The sequence below is a fragment of the Pinus tabuliformis genome, chromosome 2_1, assembly GCF_031772625.1.
Source record: "Pinus tabuliformis cultivar Carrire ecotype Pingquan chromosome 2_1, CPIR1, whole genome shotgun sequence".
In the NCBI taxonomy this organism is placed as follows: Eukaryota; Viridiplantae; Streptophyta; class Pinopsida; order Pinales; family Pinaceae; genus Pinus; species Pinus tabuliformis.
The window spans coordinates 726153499-726173837 of record NC_142299.1 but is presented as its reverse complement, the minus strand read 5'-3'; the positions used below and the strand labels follow the sequence as shown (position 1 = coordinate 726173837).

Below are 20339 nucleotides of genomic sequence, written 5' to 3'. Positions count from 1 at the left end.
ATGAGTACACTTATTTCAAAAAATGACCTGAGTATATGAGGAAGATGCATCACAAGAGTTGTGTATGTGGATAATGTCAATTATTATTTCTATAATGTGAATCATGGAGGGATGATGATTATTATCTCATGATGCCCATGGCTTCTTTCAGTCTGCCCTTCACCAGGTACCACCGCGGGGACTCCCAAACGAATGGCAGAACGAAGATGCAATACACGGCCGAGGGAATCGAACCCGCGACGTACAGATATCTCCAATTGCTGGAAAAGTAGGACAGAGCCGGCAGCACTGCTATGCCGAGAGAAAAGAAGTAGAAAGTCGACATGCCAACCGGTGCTCTCTTGGACGGTCCGACGACTTCCGTCGCCAAGACGAACGACGACAACCCTAGGCCACCATTGCTAATTCCAGTCAATAGACGGAGAATTAAATAAACCCAGAAATTCGGCGACATTGCCGTTAAGAAACCAAAAAATGGCATTGCAGATGCAGACCAACTTCAGGACACCCTCACGCCCCAGCGAAGAATCCGATAGATGCCCAGATATCCCTGCACCTGTATCAAAAAATAAATCAGAAACTGAAAGAAAATCTTAATGGCGATCAGCCGTCAGATATAAAAGCGCACAGGGGCTGAAAATATCAATTACCGAGCAAACACCCGACAAAGAACGCAGACTGCAGAAACCCAACTTTGTATTTCTGGCCGCAGACGAGATCCCATCCGCAGACCGTCGAAACCCCGGGGCCTCCGTCCTAGTCCCATGAGGCCGGGTCCATGGAGCATATAGATCCCGTCGGGCTGCAGGATTCGAACCTTGGCTTCACGGAAAGGAAATCCTCTGGAGTTTTCCCTCCATTGCAATGCCAATGCTGTTCATAGTCGGCGAAAATCATGACCATCATAGGAAAGGCCTCCAGTGTCCGTGCGAGGCTCGACAGCAAGAAATGCTTAATCTGCCACCGCCCGAACAATAACTCAGAAGACACAGAGGCCATTGGGTTGGGAGACAAAAGGACAGTGTGAGGATCAACGACCAAACTTCCTTCAATCGTCTAACACCACAAATCTACGGTCAACAATAAGACACGGCATCGGCTGGGGCAATTCATTTCAAAGGGAAACGCCTTATGGCGTAATGAATTGAATTTTGTATCCCAAACTCGGTCAACAATAAGACACGGCATCGGCTGGGGCAATTCATTTCAAAGGGAAACGCCTTACGGCGTAATGAATTGAATTTTGTATCCCAAACTGTTTTCGAAATTATATCCATATGGATTAACTGTTAATAGTTTTTGTGAAGATCTATGATAAACACTTCACTGTTTTTGTGGAGATCTATGATAAACACTTCACTGTTTTTGTGGAGATCTATGATAAACACTTGCACTAGTGGATCACTTTGAAGAATACCTGCAACCAGGGCAAAGCCATGTCCAAATGACTTGGTCAGCTAGCCAAATAATGCTAGAACATAAATTATAAACTAATGAATATATTCTCTATTCTCAGGAATCCTCTGCTTTTTATATTCGGATCATATAGATAATGAGATCAACATATATGAGTCAGAATAAGTGATTAATAAACCAACACAAATCCACAATACAACGAAAGTCACCTTCCTGATCTTAAAATGACCTTGCATTCTGCCACCAACCAGCATTTTCTATTAATTAATTTAACAAGAGTTCTCTCTTGTTTATTTAAACTGCATGACTCCATTCCATTAGGCCTGCACAAAATTTAATTTGAATATTATTAAATGCAGGCCTGCTAATGGTGATGGAGTAGTTGATGGCCACCATTTCCAAATCTTATATTAAGTCGTAGAGATGGAAATCGTGCTATATATATATATATATTTAGTCACATTAGCAATTATAATTCAATGGTGCTGGCTTGGGCATTGATTTTGAGAATATCATCATTCAAATTCAAAATTCAAGTAAGCAACCTGCCTACTCTTTCCGAATCAAAAAGGGAAGTTATTGGTTTTTTCTCATTTCAAGGATAATCTGTGTTATGAACTCACAAAGAGTTTATTATAGATAATAGAATTTTTCGTCCAATTTCTGTGTTGCAGGGTTTTTTTCTTTTCTTTTCTTAGTGCTGTTCCCTGCAATTGGAAGTTATATTGAGTGGTAGAGTCATTGTAACTGCTATGTATTAATCATGGATAGGGATCATTATGAATAATATGTACATGTGCATGGGAAATGATAAGCTCTTGCTGCTTGCTCTATTAATGATGAAGGGAAAGCGTGAACTTTCACAGGAAGTCCTCAATTTTTGGAATATTTGATGGCGTCTAAGCTGGCGGTAGAGGATAACTTTGACTTTCTCCATCCATGGCACTGAAATTCTATCTTCGCACAGATTTTCCTAAAGCTATAATCTCATCAGAAAGCCTTTTCAACCTTAAATTTCCGATAAAACGTTAATGCTTTTAAACTGTTTAGGTGTGCGTATTATATGACTTGGAATTCTGAAACTGAGTCTAACTTGAGAGATTTTGAACCAGAACTCCTTGATGTGTCAGTCTTAATTATTCAAAATCATTGAAATTGGTACATCCAAGAATTTTACGAAGTAAAGATGGAATTGTACCACTAAGTAAGATAAAAGAAGATGGATTTCTGCGACGAATTAATAGATCAAAACATCATAATGAGAGTCCATGAACTCATGGGTATCTTAACGTAGATAAAACTGAGTGAATGAGGAAACTTGCAGGCATAAAGTAGAAACCTGAGCTTAGAGAAGCCAAAAAGCACAGTAGATTTTGGAATGGAAATAAGCTTTCCTATTTTGGGTATTCTAAGATATCTGTTTTTGTATTTGAAAAATCAGGTGACGTGGCAAATTTATCTCGACACCAGACTTGTGACTGAATTCTGATACTGTTGGTCTGTGATGAACAATTGAAAGGCTACAGTCCTTAATGTGAATAACCTATGCAAAATTATCTTTAACTGCTTCAATATAAATGAGTTCCATGGCCTTACAAGAAGGAAAAGTGTCTGATACCAACTTGACAACTTCTGATAAAAACAGCATACATGATACAGTACAGAAAATAATACAAAATATTAAGAGTTCAAAAAGAGAATTTGTTGGTGGAAGTACTCTGGTAGAGGATCTCGATGCTGAAGGTGCACTCAAATATCATAGAAGGAAAAGCAACCGAAAAAATCCCAAGTACTTTCAGAAAAGAAAACTTGTTGCTGGAAAGAGCAAATCTACATCTTCAAGATCATTCAAAATATACCAGGGATTTACGGATGAAAACCATCCTGCAGCTCTGAATTCCTTCCATGAGTTTACACTGCCTGTAGATGAAGATGATTTTTCATTGATTAGTTCTCCCGCTAATACTTGCAAAGAAGAAAGCTTCGAACTTGTTTTAGATGACAATGGGGCTTATACTATAGACCCTTACATTGGGCCTTATGATCATAAAACTTTAAGGGAGGAAAATCTGCAAAACAACATCGATATACAAAGAAATGTTGAAGAGTTTGGGGGTTGTCAAACAATTTCAAGAAATGGATGCAGACTTCCTTGGTCCTGGTCTGGAAGGCGAAATGGTAGAGGTAAAAAATTGAAGGGCATCAGAGGGAAGAGGTTTTCATGTGGTGTGCTGGTTGCCAATAGGAGAAAATCACTCTCTGATTCTGCTAGTACTCTGCACTATCAAGAACCTATTCAATTTGAATATGTTACAGATTTTTCTTCCTCGGATTGCTCCTATTCAAAGGATGAAACCCCATTGGTCAGATCCCCCCCCCCACACGAATGTTTTAACCTTGGACTCGCCTCTGGACGATTATGGTGATTCTCCCCATGTAAACAACAGACGTTTCAGTGAGCTAGATCTCCATACTCTCATCAAAACTCATCACAAGACTAGAAAGTCAGGGATTAGTGAATATGAGACAGAGGAGGAATCCTTACAGATGAGGACTAACGAAAACATATTAGTGAATAGAAGCTTGAGTCAAAAGTACAGTCCCAAGTCTTTCGAGGAACTGGTTGGGCAGAGCATTATTGCTCAAGCTCTTTCCAGTGCAATTAACAAAGATAAGATTGCACCCTTTTATCTTTTTCATGGGCCCAGAGGTACAGGGAAGACATCTGCTGCAAGAATATTTGGTTTTTCTTTGAATTGCATGGCTGATTGCAATGCAAAGCCCTGTGGAAATTGCAACGGGGAAAAGAATAAGAATAAAGAATAAGAAAGCTTTCGCCAACAGAGAATGAGAATGCCGAGGAGCCATGAAATGAGTGACCACAAAGTAGAGCGATCAAGTGAAGAACTGGTGTGAACTGGTGTGAATATTCGGCTGACTGTGTACCATGGGTTTTCTGTCACCTTCTTCACCGCCGAATGGATGGACGGCTCTCCTCACCACACCCTGCCATCTTCGTCAAGGGACATGATCCGCTTCATAGAGCTCCCTAATGTTCAGATCGAAGGGGATCGAGGCGCCTCAGATTGCTGTCCTCTCTCATCCATCCACAGACGCTTGGCCTCTCTTCGCTGACGCTTGGTTTCTAAAAAGGCTGATGATCTAATGGTTGGATTTTATTCCATCGTCTAACAATCGATCTAAGGGCCGATAACGAGACACCGCGGCACGGAGGGGAGTTCCTCTCAGAGAGAACGCCTTACGACGTAATTACGGTATTCCAACCACTATTTTCTGCCATTTTGGCTCCGAAAAATGACATTTCCTAAATTTAAGATCAATTTTCTTTCCTGATTAAAAAATTGAATGATATAAATCAAGTACATTGTTGTAATAATTATTTGCAATTGGTATAAATTTAAATAGTCTAAAAGGTTTGGAGACTAATTGAATCCTATGAACTTGGAGTTTGACTATTAAAGATAACACATGAATGAACTGCCAATGAACTGTGTTCAGAAGCTTCCTTTTAACCTCTGAAAAGTAAAGAAACTTTACACTGCCAGGAAACAACACGGGTCCCAAGAGATTTCGAAATTTCCAAAAAGAATAAAATGATAACTCTATAATATGACATTTGGCTGTCAGCGACCTGAAGTTGAAAAAAAAATGTTATTTAAAATGCATTTATGTTACAAATATCCATCAAAGACGCTAAGCGAGATGAATATGCTAACATTACAGATAAAATTAACAAGATCCAACCATCCGCCAAAATGTAGAGAGACCAAAAATACAATTCGCAATATTTTAGTATATATTTCAGTTGTGCTGTAGGGATCTCCCCTCAATACATAAAGAACCAGCCCAGAGATGCTGCATAAATCTATACTCGCTTAACAAGTTGATATTCCAGATTCTCCTGTAATGTACACTTTTGAGAAAAGCACAGCCTTTCTCTAAAATCTATATACAGCTTCTAGCCATCACAACTTGACGACATGGCTCTCTAAAACTGATAAACTGAGATCTTCTCTTGATTGTGATCGTCGACTCTGCAACCGCATTTGACCTCTGTGAGGCGTCCACAAGGGTCCAGTATCAGTTTGTATTTGCCCCAAATTGCTTGGAAAACACAATCCAGCTGACACAGTTGACTGGTGCTTGAGAGAATCAGCATGTTGCACACTTCCACCCGCAAGGCTTTGCGCAAGTCCAAATGGTTGCTGACACCATGAATTTGAAGGGCTAAGTGGTATCTTTGCTCTTCCATCCCCTGAAAATAATGAAGAAAAATAATTCCAGTTACATTACAGAATATGATGCTTGGGAAAACACAGACAGAAATCATATACAATTTGCAACATCATGATTCATAACTGTTTTAATTTCATTTCAAGGAAGAATAAACAACATTATTAGAATTACATGACAAATGAATTTGGAAGGTTTCCTGTGATGAGATCAATAAAGTAGATACAAAATCCTTCTTGTAAAGTAAAACTAAACAATAGAAATCTTAATGGCGACCACATGAATTTCTATCCCATCCAATCAGGATTAGTAGACTGAGCATGTTATTAAAAGAAGCAAAGCTTCTCCCCCGAACCACTTATAGGGAAGGCAGTTTCACAACACATGAGACAGAATAAAATGGGGGAAACTAGTTGAAGGATCAAAGCACCAAAGACAATAGAAACAGATCTACAAACTGTAGTCCTGGACTTAAATTTCAGTTCAATGATAATACATGAGAAGAGTAGAACATGCAGCCTACCTCCTACAATGGATGTCAGCCCATCCCCTAGAATTGCCTTATTTGATCCTTTTTTAGTTTTTTATAGTAGCTTCAACCACACCAGTTAGCAATTCTGGAAATGAGTTCAAACAACTTTAGGAAAATGGAAAAGAAGAGATGAAATTCCTCATTGTAAATAAATGTCAGTTGCATCAGAACCAAGCCCATAAAAAAAGAAATCCAATCAGATCCAAAACGTATCCATGTTTACAGTATGTGTAAACAAAGCTAAAGCTTTTGGAGAGATGCAAAAGTGGTGAACTTCTATTCGATCCTTGCTAATTCTGTCCATGATATGAACAACTTCCCCATATAACTCCGTTTGTCAAGAATAACTTAGAGCAATGCCTATGGAGAAAAAAGGAAATGATAAGCAAATAATGAGCATGTAAGAGATTGGGGAAAGTTAAGCCTAGATCACACGGGAAACACATTCAACTTGAGTTTGTCACCATGTTGATGGTTATCCCCTGGATTAACTACCTACGAAGGTGCACTGTCTTCGATATCTCTTGCATGTAAAATTTTCCCTCAATTTCCAGGATCGAAGAAGTATGCATTGTATTAAATTACAACCAAAATTGGAATCAAACTATTCTAATGTTAAAAACTTCTTCTGAATGTCACTCATCAGAAAAGGAATGCATTGCCATGGATCAGTGGCCAATGAAGAGGAGCATAAAAAAAATAGTGACAAGCATGATCTGCAATGTTACAATTGATGTTATAGCTCAGATCTTTTTGACACATTTCACAAGCAGGGAACAAGGAAAGAATCGTGAGCATATGACCAGAAACAAGGGTCAACTAAGATGCCCTAAGGCACTTTCCAAGAAACGTGTTGGTGTGAAAACAGAACTAGAGAGGACACTCCTTTGTGACCAGATGCTGAAAAGAGTCATGGCTATGCAGGTTAGCCCAGTAGCAAATTTAGGCACTATGGATCTGGTCTTGAATAGAAAAAACGAAATAACTAATTGCTAGATTCCTGTTTGCATATTAAATACAAGGGGTGAACAACATATCATTAATAATTTCTCAGTACTACAAGGTACCTCCAGGGAAATACACTTGCTGTTTCTTCAATTTGGTCGCTTCTTTAACATAGTTACGACACATACTAATGACCACACAACATTTCAAATTCAAGTTAGCCTCTTTTCCTAAATGACTATCTCGTCCGTAGAAAAGATCAGCTCTATAAACTCTATTATAAGGTTTATTAAGGAACACACACATGGTATGACTTCTACATTTGAGAAATATATGTGTTTTATAATTAAACAAGCTTTGGGAAGTATCCTGTGTACAGTGTTAAATCTTTTATATTTGCTTTAAGGAAGGCATGCTTTTTGAAATTCATGGAATCTCCAAATGTTTCATTGTCCACTTTGACTGTTTGACATAATCCAACAACGTCAACGATATCATGTAGAATGTCATCGAGTATCCCATTCTTCATATCCACAGTTCTTGACTCACGCAAATGGTGCATCAAAGGCACTTGGTTTCATCCTTGTGAACAAAGCATCCAGGAAGGGAGGCACCTCAGCTCACTTGGAATCCCAGAAACCTGATTATGAGGAAACATTAGATGCAGCCACAATGCCACATTATAATATACCCATTTTCCACACAATACTGCCATAGGTGTTCCCAATCATCTGAAACACTTCATAGACTTTAAACCTGTTCTGCATTTAATTGTGTAGTAATCACAAAAATGAAAAATGTGGAACAGCAATAGCCAAACATATCAAGAGCCCATGAGCTTTTAGTCTTGAACAGCTCATGACCTGAGGATGCCTCTTCTGTGGTTTTACCCTTGTTGAGATTAGTGGAACATGAGAAAATTAATTGACATCCTCAACGGGAGTGAGCTGACTTTATTCCACATACTACAGGTTCACATGTACAGATCCTTTGTTGTGTGTTATTTTTTCATGGAACAAATCATCATCATGAGTATAGTTATAGAAATTATAAACTATTGCTAATACTCAGCTGAGCACTAGTCCAAACTAATCGTATTAATCTTCTCAAAACCTTTGGCAAACCAAAGACAACCAAGCATGGCACTCAAGCAACAAACACTTGTAAATTCAATAAGAAACTTAAGTGAAAATTTTATGCAAACATATGCAGCGGACTTGTGGAAAAAGCAGGGGAATCAACATTTCTGTAACCACGGAGGTTAAAAACTTGACATAAGCATAAGATGCAGCGATGAGTAATAAATGCATAGCCTCTGAAAGAAAAGAGAATTAAAAGGCAACATAAACACAAACATATAGAGGCAGATTGTCAAGTGAGTGAAGGAAAAGAAAAATGATCAATCAAGATTATTCAATTGGTAAAATAAGTTTTTTCTAAGTTAAGGCTTCTGTGATATGAATAACTTTGATTAATTTTTTTTGGATCCATCACACTGAGTTTTTTGAGTTGATATTTGGAGGCTTCGAGCCAGCAAGTGTTTTTTGAGTCCTGATGGTGAGCCACTCTGGCTGGATCAAAATGTCAACTCAAAAAACTCACTGTGATGGATCTGGAAGAATTTAATCAAAATGGAAAAAAAACTGTTGAAGATGAATAATTTAAAGTTTCAGTTACAGAGCTTACCAGAACGACTTGGAGAAATTCCATTACCGATGGAATTACGTCCTTGGAAGCGAAAAGGCGATGGAATTTTGATAATGGGGCTGCCACTTGAAGTGTGTTGTCCAAAAAGAGGCAAATGCGGTTTACGCCATAGCCTCAAGATCCCTTTACGAAGGCACGATAAAGCAAATATTATTATTAAAAAGAACATAAAGAGCACTGCCGTAAGAGTAGTTGGATCTAAATCGAAATGTCTTTTCTCAAAAATGTGAAAATTAGCCTGGCCTCCCACTGTCGGCCGTTTTAACAAAAATGTTCCAGCTTCAAGCAATGCAGCACCTAAAGTCCAAGTAATGCTACCAGACCCCACAACTACTTGTTGCTCCTTCAATTGCAAACCATCTCTCAGGAGTGATACTATATATGGAGCACGAAAACAATATTGTTCTATAAAAGGCTGTGGAACAACACTCCGCTCAGCATCTTGCCAAGTTTTAGTGCAGAACTCCCGACCCTTCTCTAGAACATCATTAAATGAAGCAGCAGCAGATAGATTAAAAAACTTGAACACAACAAAGAAACCTGACATAGCATAGAATTGCCCTTGAGATTGTTGCTGTTGATCACTGATAGCACAAGGATGTTGTTTGCAGTCTGTCCCTGCCCCCGAATGTGACCATTCAGAGGCATTTATGGTTGATTTCGCTAGAGCTTCACATTCTTCCCAGTTGGGCTCACCAATCAACTCAAGCCCTACTCGAGATTCTTCTTTACTTATGTCTCTTCCACCAACCAGAGGACTTCCATTCTGGAGTAAGAAAGAACACTGAGAACATGAGTATTGCTGTCTATAACCAGCATGTATGCAAGGATGATTGAGATGCAACTGACCACCAGAGAATTTCCCACTGTCAGTTTTTAAATTTTTTCTGAGTAGAAGTACAACGGACTTTTCAAAGGCATCATTTAGGCCATAACCTGTAAGAGAATATGCATTTAGATGGCGTTCCATTGTTCCAATGGTCAGATTCAAGCCATATTTAGATTCAAATGTCACCTGTAATGAGGAACCCCCTAAGTCAAGTGCACCAAACGTCTCCAGAATCGGCATATTCTGCAATCTACCCATCATATAATTAAGAGCTACCCATCCATAGTAAGCCTCTTCTACCCCAGTAATTATCCTAACCCAATTTCTTCGACACATAAATGGAGATTCTTCTAGAATTGACCATGCCTTGTCCAGGATCCATTCTGAATCTGAACTTGGCATCCTGCGAAGCCCTGCTGTGGCCAAAAGGAAAAGAGGGCTATTTTTATGAGCATGAGCCGGTATTTGCTTTTCAGCCCACTGGAGCAGTGGTTCCATGGCTGACCTCAACCCTGATTCATTGTGTAAAAGTTTATCAAAACCAGGTTCAGTTTCCATGCGATGATAAGCTCGACCATTCTGTTGCCTTGACTTGCCATCAGTACCTTCAGGAAATGGGCGCAGCACCATTGGAAGACTCCCTTGATGCTTGCCATCATTCCGCACCCACTCATACACATAAACTCGGGTACCAGTGCTCCCACAGTCCAAAACTATAGAAAAATGTGATGCCTCTGTACTCCGATAAGATTTTAACCAACCAAATCCCGCAATGATCAGAATTAAAAGCATTAAGAGAAGTAAAAACCCAACAGCCACCTTTAACCAGCATTGTTTTCTCAATGGTGTTGAAGGTAGGCCCTTCTCCTTTGAAAAGCTAGTGCCTCCTCCTGTGCCCTCCCTTATCGATGAAGGTTTTGTTCGAAGAATACCAGCACCGCTCAAGGCTAAATCCCCTTCTTCAGAACCAACCTTGCGGTATGTTGAGAAGTCTTGGAGAGACGATGAATGCCGCAGGCCACCTGTCTTTCCATAACCTGCCCATGCAGACCTGAAGGGTGAAGCTAAGGGCGGCAATGCAGAAGATGAAACAGAAGAGCCAGAAGCTGATGAAGATGCAGAGAAATGACTCGCCCTGAGCCGGTATTCTCCTCACCACACCCTGCCATCTTCGTCAAGGGACATGATCCGCTTCATAGAGCTCCCTGATGTTCAGATCGAAGGGGATCGAGGCGCCTCAGATTGCTGTCCTCTGTCATCCATCCACAGACGCTTGGCCTCTCATTCATCCACAGACGGTTGGCCTCTCTTTGCTGACGGTTGGTTTCTAAAAAGGCCGATGATCTAATGGTTGGAGTTTATTCCATCGTCTAACAATCCATCTAAGGGCTCATAACGAGACACCGCGGCACGGAGGGGAGTTCCTGTCAGAGGGAACGCCTTACGGCGTAAAAATATAATTGATATAATTTATTTTTTATATTAATATAATGTTTATATTATTTGCTTAACATATTTAAATTTTACTTATACATAGAATCCAAGTATAAGTTTAAGTTTTTTTTTTAAATAGTACATTAGATTCTATTTAGAGATGGAACGCATAGGCCTTTAAGAATTTTGTTTATATTATCTAATTTTAAAATTTGTGTTTTAAGAGTAATTATGATGAGTAAGTTTTAAATGAAAGTCTAAATACAAACATATCCATTAATATTATATTTTATATTAATATTATTTTAGTTATATAAATAATATTGGATTGGTTTTAATTATTATTATATTATTGATATTGTTAATATTATAGTTTATATTAATATTATTTTAGTTATAAAAATTTATTGTATTGTGTTTTCATATCACAATTAGAAATATATGATAATAATAATGTAAAATCATTTTAAAATAGTGAGGATGTGATTTTGTTTTTTATTGAATTAAAAACTCAAAACTTTCAAAGAATTTGTTTCATAAATATCACAAACAGGGAATTTACAACATCTCTTAAAGACTTAACCTACTAAGATCCTTTGACAATGATGATGCTTAGTTACTTTTTTTTTGTTTTTTTTTTTTGTTTTTTTTAATTACAGAGGAATCGGCAACTAGAGCAGCCTCGCAACTCGCGTTACACGAGGTCGATTTTGACCGCTACCACTATAACGCGTTACACGGGGTCGATTCTGACCGCTACCACTATAACCCCTGGGAAACTCCGCCCACCCATCTCCACAGCGTCCGGGCTAGTCCGGGGGATTTGAACTCATGACCTTCAGTACGGAGCCTACCTTTCTAAGGAACTTCACCACATTGTGATTACCAACTCGCCTACCCCCGTGGGGCTGATGATGCTTAGTTACTTAATCTTTATAAAGTGTTTTTTTTTAAGTTTTCCATATAGATTAATCTAAATTCTCTATTTTCCATCTCTTTTAATGGAAGAATTGGATTTTTTGGAAATAGGACTCTGACATTGTCTTTACTTGTATTAATTTCTTGATTTCTACTACTACAACTTCGAATATTTATCTATGCAAATAATACTTTCATACTAACACAATATGTACATTGCTACTATGAATTTCCATTATTTCTGAATTTGAGACAAAATTTATATTATATTCAACTTTTCTTCTTTTTCCAGTGTCAACACATAATTATTATTTTTTTCCATAATGGTTGAGTTAACACATAATCAATGTTTTTCTAATATTTTCTCTCTAATGGTTGAGTTTACAAATTCTTACCGGAGAGAAAATATCTATGTTATCATTTTTTTTGTTTTTCTCTGTATTTTTTTTTTTTCAGATGATGAAGAGTAATTACAATTTATTTGGAATCTTACGTGAAGAAAGCGAGCTCTGCAATCAATGAACTGCACCTAGGGTTTGAAAAGTTGCTAAACCCTGACAATTCTGGAGGCGTTGCCTGGAACAAACGACAACAGATAGAAAGAGGAGACATGCAAGCCTCAGCCGGGGGGAGAGAGGGGGGGGGGGAGATCCCCTCCTACTAGAATGTAACAACCAGTGAATCAAGCGGGAAAGCCAGAAACCAACCAAGCTCCCCTGAAGCCGCAGGCCCTAACACTGGTCCTGTCCTCGAAGCTCGGTGGCAAGCAAGAACTAGAGGACACTGTTTTCCATGCGCAACAAAGAAACCTAGATTTGTAATACCCCTGAACAAACTGGAGAAATATTGCAGTTATATGAAGGATCATGCGATGATATGCAAATTCATCGGCGTCTGGCCGACGGAGAAGGACCTGATAAAGTGGATCCAACAGAAATGGTAGCCAAAAGGCCATGTAGAACTCAAGCTGGGAGCCAGAGGATTCTTCACGGTAATATTCTCAAACCTGCAAGATAAGGAAAGAGTCTTTGAAAATGGTCCATATTTTCATTACAATGCAGGACTGTTCATGAGATATTGGGAGGAATGTTATAACCCAGATAAGGAGCAATTTTTGGCAGCCCTTATTTGGGTTCGACTCTTTGGTCTCCCAATGGATTTCTGGGACCTAGAAATACTGGAAGGAATAGGTAATTCAATAGGAAGATTTGTCAAAATAGCAGAAACCACATGTAGGGGCCGATACACTTCATATGCTAGGATCTGTGTGTATATGAATATTTCGGAGCCCATCCCTGAATCGATAGAACTAGAATATCAAGACGAAATATGGCAACAGACCTTGGATTATGAGCATATCCCATTTCGATGTTGTCAATGTCATGAGTATGGCCACTTATTCAAAGAATGCCCATTAAACTAGGAAGACCAGCCAGATCTAAAGGAGCAACAGAAGAACCCCCCACAAGAGGCAAACAAGGGGTTCAAAGAGGTCATGCATAAGAAGAATACCTCGAGAGTGCAACAAAATCCAGGAAACTATAACCAAAAGCAAAAGGCCAATAAGAATAGATATGAGGTGTTGCAAGAAGAAGAAGAAACAGAAAATGAGACAGAAACAATGGAGAATCAGGACAAATAAAATGAGAGCAGTCATGTTAAATCAAAGACCACCCCAAAGAGAAAAGCCCAAATAGATTTGACAAAAAAAGAAGAGCAGGAACCAATAGATCTCACCGCAATGGAAGTCGACGCAGTAAGGGAGGAGTTGAGTACGAAAGAGGAAGTTTTGAAAAGACTATTAAACGAGTGGAGGCATCTAAACAAAATATTCACTCTACAGGATCAAAAGAAAATGTATAAGGAAACCTTCCAACAGTACAAGGTTAACCAAGGACAGAGATAAGTTGAAATCGTAAAGCAGCTTGGCATGCAACAAGAAAAATCTTAGGACCATCATAGCAAAAGTAAAGGAGGAAATAAAAGAGGGAGAAGAAATCTACAGGAGTCAATTCAAATAATGGGAGAGATGCTGGTGAACACGGGAAGGGTAGTACCGCTCTCAGCGGTATTCCAACAACTTAATAAAGTTAACCAATGATAGTGATCTCATGGAACATAATGGGCCTTAACAACCACAGAAAACAAAGGTACCTACAAGATCGTTTGAAAAAGGAAAAGCCTCAAATAGTTCTCCTACAAGAAACAAAGGTAACAGGAGAAAAATTAGAGGAGATCCTATGGAAAATGAAACCGAGATACGAAGTAGTAGCACTAGATGCAAAAGGAAGCGCAGGGGGAATCACCATACTATGGAATCCTACAGAGGTAATGGTAGATTATTGGATAGGAATGCCGCGAATCCTGACTGGACGTTTTCGCAATATAGGGACCAAAGAATGGATCATCATCTCAACAGTGTATGGGCCTCATACTCCTGGAGAAAAGGAAAACTTTATACAGAGCATTAGGAAACTAAGCCAAATGCATTCAGAAAAACTATGGTTAATAGCAGGGGATTTCAATCTGATAACCTCACTGGAGGAAAAAAAAGAGGGATAAGAAGGGAAGAACCAGAAATGGAGCAGTTCAGGGACATGCAAGAAGAGCTACATCTAGTAGATATTCCCACCAACAATGGAACTTATACCTGGAACAACCGAAGAGGAGGAACCCGCCAAATAGCATCAAGGTTAGATCAGTTCTTGGCAATGGAGAATTTAATAAGTAGGGATGTATATTATGAAGCGCCAATCTTGCCATGCATGGGATCTGACCACTGGCCAATTAGGCTGGAAGTAGACATGAAACAAGGGTAGAACAAGAGGCCATTCTAGTTTGAAGCCTTCTGGCTTCGTGACCCTGCCTTCTTAGAAAAAATGAAGGAATGGTGGAGATCAAGTACAGAACAAGGGAGGAATAAAATGCATACATTCCAGCTATGCCTGAAAGAACTCAAGGGAAAAATAAAGAAATGGAATAAAGAAGAATTTGGCAATATTCAGCAAGATCAAGAACTGCTACAGGCTAGGATGCAAAGAGTGCAACAACAGATGATAACAAAGGGCTGCTCGGAATCCCTAGTGGAGGAAGAAGGAAAACTACTGACTAGGATTGAGGAAAGGAGGAAGAAAGAAGAGATCTTGTGGAAACAAAAATTGAGAGTCCAGTGGCTCTGGGAGGGAGAAAGGAACACTAGATTCTTCCACAAAGCAATGATTCAACATAGACAGTATAACAGAATATTCTCATTACTAGACCAGGGAGGAAACCGACTAGTGCAAAATGATGAGATGGAAAATTTTTTGGTGAATCATTTCCAAAATATTATGATAGAACCGAATCTTGACAAGGCAGAATCAATAAACAAGATAACTAGGCATATCCCCCAGTTGGTTAGCAGGGACCAGAACTTATCACTAATGAGGGCTATTACCTTGGAAGAAATGGAGGAGGTAGTCAAAGGACTAGCAAAGAATAAAGCGTCAGGTCCGGATGGCTTCACGATAGAATTTTTTCAGGCAACATGGCCGATTCTAGGAAAAGACATCCTGGAAGTAGTGGAAGAGTCCAGAAGAACAAAAAAGGTACATCCTGCCCTAAACTCAACTTTTATAGCTCTTATTCCAAAATCTGATCACTCTGAAGAGCCCCAGGGGTTTAGACCTATAGCATTATGCAATGTAATTTATAAAATCCTCTCAACCATAATGGTAAATCGACTCAAACCGATCCTCCCAGGAGTAAACTGGTTTTGTCAAAGGAAGGAAAATTTTGGACGGTATAGTTATTTCTCAAGAGGCAATCCACTCCCTTAAGAACCTCAAAGCCAAAGGAATGATGATCAAGCTAGACTTGTCGAAAGCATACGATCATTTAAGCTGGACCTACCTTCAAAGTATCCTAAAAGCCTTTGGCTTTGACCCCTGATGGATAAATTGGATCTCTTCCTTCATATCGACCCTTGTGTTCTCTATCCTTCTGAATGGAGCACCATCCGAGGCCTTCAATGCAACAAGAGGGCTAAGACAAGGAGACCCGATCTCCCCCTTTTTGTTCATTTTAGTAGCTGAAGGGCTAGGAAGATATGTCAAAGAAAAGGTGCAAGTAGGACAATTTAAAGGTCTGTGCATGTGGGGAAATGACCTTCCTTTAACTCATCAACAATTTGTTGATGACATCATGATGTTTTGTCAAGCTACTCTCAAGGAAGCAAGGTCCCTCTTGGCCATATTGCAAGATTTCATGAATGCCTCAGGAACTCAGATCAACAAAGATAAGTCTGATATCTTTTTCTTTAACACAATAGCTCAATCTCAAGCCTTCCTGGCAAGAATAATGGGCTTTCGAATAGGAACCCTACCATTTGGGGATTCTGTTAAGTCTTAACCCACTCAGAGTGGCAAACTGGAAGGTTCTTTTAGACAAGATTCAAGTTCGCCTTCAAAACTGGACCTTTCAGGCACTTAACATGGCTAGTAGAGTCATCCTGCTAAAGGCGGTGTTACAATCAATTCCTATATACCAGCTCTCAAGCTTAGTAGTACCCAAAATTGTTTGTAATGATATGACAAATATCTTCAAGAAATTTCTGTGGCAAGGTACACAAACAACAAAGAAATGGGCTCTACTATCATGGAACTCACTAACTAAGCCAAGAAAAGCTGGGGGGTTGGGCCTTTGCGACCTGTACAATATGAATCGGGTTATGGGAGCCAAGCTATGATGGAGAGGGATACAGGGAGGAACAGACTTATGGAAAGAAATCTAGGGAAGAAAATATGGGATGCCTAGGATGACAGAAGGAAAATTGAGAACCTAGGAAAATAGAAAGGGATCGGCTATATGGAACTTAGGAGCAAAAAATAAAGAATTGATAAGAAACCATAGCTTCAGGGAGATCAAGGGAGGAGATAAGGCAAGGTTCTGGCAAGATGCCTGGAAGCAGAGGGAAAAAATATTCAGCAGGCAGGACCTAGTGGAAATATTCTTAAACACAAATCGCCCAACAAATCAGATGGTGAAAAACTTCTGGGAAGCATTGATAGGAGTAATATGGAGAAAATGGAAGAGGAGACAACATTGGCCAAATGCACCAGATTCTCTCCAATGGGCAGCCTACGATAAAGAGGTGGACTCCAGAAGAATAGCGATAACGGAAGGAACATATATTATAAGGTGGGGATATAGAATCAAAGGAATGTTTACTATTCAAGAAGGATACTACCTGAAAGCAGATCATCAACAACAACAAGGGTTACCCATATGGGAACGAATATGGAAGGATCAACTATGGCCGAAAGTAGCTTTCTTCCTATGGGTGGTCCTCCATGGTCGTGCCCTAACATGGGACCAATTACAGATAAGAGGGATGCAGGGACCATCGGTTTGCTGCACATGTGAAGGACAAATGGAAATGATGGAACATCTACTGAATGCCTGCAGATATAGCAATTCCCTATGGCAGAATCATGAAATTCTCTTTGGACATACGGACAAGGATTACTCAAGCACAAAAACAACAATGGAAAAATGGAGAAATAAAATCTACCAGAGCCCCATCCTAAACTGAGCCTGGAACATCTCCTTAGGATTTCTCCTATGGGCGGTGTGGAAAGAGAGAAATCAGAGAATCTTTAAAGATGAAAAAAATACAACAATGGAGGTGTGGAAGCTGATAGTACAGAATATCTGTGAAACTATTCTGGCTGAGAAATGGCACCCAGAAGACTGGGAAACAACACCACAGGAGAGCTGAATAATGGAAATGATAAATCTGAATCTGTGAATGCTGATGCCTAACTCCTGGAAGCTGAAACCTACACCCCGGAAATCCCTAGCTTACTTTGAGTTTCCTCTGGAGGATTTCATAAAACTAAACTTTGATGGTGCAACCAAAGGAAATCTGAGAGAAGCAGGCCTAGGAGGAGTGTTCAGAGACCACCAGGGCCAAACAATCTGGCTGTTTGCAATGGACTATGGAATAGTGAGCAACAACGAAGCAGAACTCAATGCGCTCAAACAGGGATTAGAAATTGCTTGAAGGGAAAATTTTCAGAAGATGGTGGTGGAAGGGGATTCCACATTGGTGATTGACACAATGAAAAACTCCAGCAGGGAACCCAATGGGAAAAAATAAGCAAGAGCTGGAGAACAATGAGACTAGTTCAAGAAATAGGAATACTGGTACAAGGGATAGAATACCTCATCCCGACACATGTCTGCTGATTGGGGAACGTGGCAACGGATTTCTTAGCAAACTAGGGATGTGGCAAACTGGGAAGCAACCTGGACATCCGTAGTGACAAGATAAATCAAACAGAAGGAATGAACAGTCTTAAGAAAATTTTGGGAAAAGAGAAGGAAGCAGGACAAAACCCTCGATCGGGGTACGTAGATAGTCAAGCTGGACGAATTAAGTTCAGGACAGTCAGATTATGGTTAGGGAAACTGGATTATAGTCAGGGTAGAAGGATTATAATCAAGGCAGCCGGAAAAATTATGGTCATGAGAGGGGGCATAACGAAGAAGGTAATTGGGTAGCCCATTCGAGGATGCCACACGAAGGAAGGGGTAGAGCACAGAGAAAGGAGGCAAGTGGAGGACGCCTCAGGAATGAAAATGGGTAGGTGGGTGAGCAACCGAGAAAGAAAGGTGGCAAGAGAGTTGGGGGAATGCATGCAAAGTGCAGAAGGAGAACGAGCGACAGACGCTACGAATGGAGGTCGAGAGGAGAGCAAGAGAAGGGTCATCTGTTGGCATCTAAACTCTGCTCGGAGAAACTTGGAGAGAAACTGGTATGTAAACCAAGCTCCCCTTAGTGTAGATTTGGTAACAATGTTGCGAAATTGGAGGAGAGTCTGGCAAACAAGGAGAGAGGTGTCGAAAGTAATAGGAAAATGTTGGTCCTATCTTGAGAAGATAATGTCTGGTTTCTTAATTGTGGAAAGAAATGAAAAAATTCGTGAATTTGAGTTCAATTGTCTGTTGATAATATCTGGGTATGAATTGACTGTATTCTATGAAGGGCGGGGGGGAATGGGACCTGTGAAGGGTTTGGAGGGAAGCTAGAACCCACGGGAAAGAATCTGATATCTGTCTTAGTGAAATGCTGTAGGCAGGGGTCGAGAAAAGGCTATGACTCCTTTGTCAGCCTTTGGGGGTCCAGTCGCCTCCAGAAATAGTGGGGGGGGAGAGGGGTGAATGGGAAATGGAAGATAGGCCTTGTTAGGCTAGTCTGGCTTCTGGGGGGATGCCTAAACCAACGGGGAAGTAAAGAGGTTCAGGGGATTAGGAAGGGGAGAAATCCAGTCTAGTGGGGCTTTGCATGGCTGGGGGGGAATCTATTCTCTATAACCCTGTGTAGTGATGGACTACAATGGAATACTAAATCTAGAAAAGCCAAGAAGGGGGGGGGGGGGGGGTTGGGGGCAATGCATAGTAAATTGAGAGGGTCTACCTTGGTGGCGGATTTGGAGCCAAAACCCTGCCTTCCTGAAGTCGGAATTCCAATTCCTTGCCAGCTAGATCACAAGAGCAGTGGGGGACCTCTTTGGGGACCCTAGGTGATGGGTATCAAGGGGGATAGAGCTGAGGAGAGAAGCGATAACTGGTTGGCTGCGAACTAGGGGCAATTAGGTTGCCAAGAAGAAAACTAGAAGTTTTAATGATGCAAAGCAGAATAATAAGGAATGGCAGAATGTTCTGAAAAAAATTAGGATTGGTTTTAATGAATGTACTTATGTTAACATTACAAGTAGTATTAATTTCTATACTCTTTAGTCTCTAGAGTTCCGTCACTAGGGCAGGTAAGAATGCATGAGGGGTGGGGACTGAAGAAATTGTTGAAGGAAAAGATGGTGAAAGAAAAAAAGAAACAAGAAAGAAAAGGAGGTCAACGAGAAGGTAAGCAGGCAAAGCAGAAAATGAAGGGACCGAAGGCATCAGCGAGCAAAAACATAGAGAAAAAGGGGAAGAAAAATGAGCGAGGAAAGCATGTAGAATTTAATGCATGCTTACCATGCAGGCACCCCAGCACAAGTAAAAGTCATAATAGCAACGTGGGAAGCAGAGTTAAATGCCAACGTGGCAAATGAAGAACTCCCAATGGAAGACTGGGAGCCACTACTTAACGACCCAGGCCATACTAGAGGCCACCAAACTCTGTTCAGGCAGACCATACAACAGTACTGGGTAATGAAAAATCTATTAGCCAGGGCAATGATAACATATAGGGACAGAGAAGAACTAGAGCAAGACAAGCACGAGGAACCAAGTTTAAGAGACATCTAGAAGGAAATCCAG

The 20339-nt window shown here is 40.1% G+C and overlaps 1 protein-coding gene across 1 annotated transcript; it reads right to left on the bottom strand.

The window, feature by feature from the left end:
• Positions 1-5074: 5074 nt before the first annotated feature.
• On the bottom strand, positions 5075-17597 carry LOC149202643 (putative apyrase 7). Its single transcript, XM_089401657.1, has 4 exons — positions 17587-17597; positions 17263-17474; positions 8834-10831; positions 5075-5692 (listed from the first exon to the last, which is right to left on the bottom strand). Exons 1-4 carry the CDS (start codon positions 17595-17597, stop codon positions 5403-5405), a joined length of 2511 nt encoding a protein of 836 aa, XP_089257783.1. The 3' UTR covers positions 5075-5402.
• Positions 17598-20339: the final 2742 nt, after the last annotated feature.

Coding starts and splice junctions, on each gene's coding strand:
- LOC149202643 (XM_089401657.1), bottom strand. Junction 10,832..17,262: donor TGTTGATGATCTGCTTTCAG/GTAGTATCCTTC, acceptor TGTGGTGAGGAG/AATACCGGCTCAGGGCGAGT. Junction 5,693..8,833: donor AATTTCTCCAAGTCGTTCTG/GTAAGCTCTGTA, acceptor CATTATTTTCAG/GGGATGGAAGAGCAAAGATA.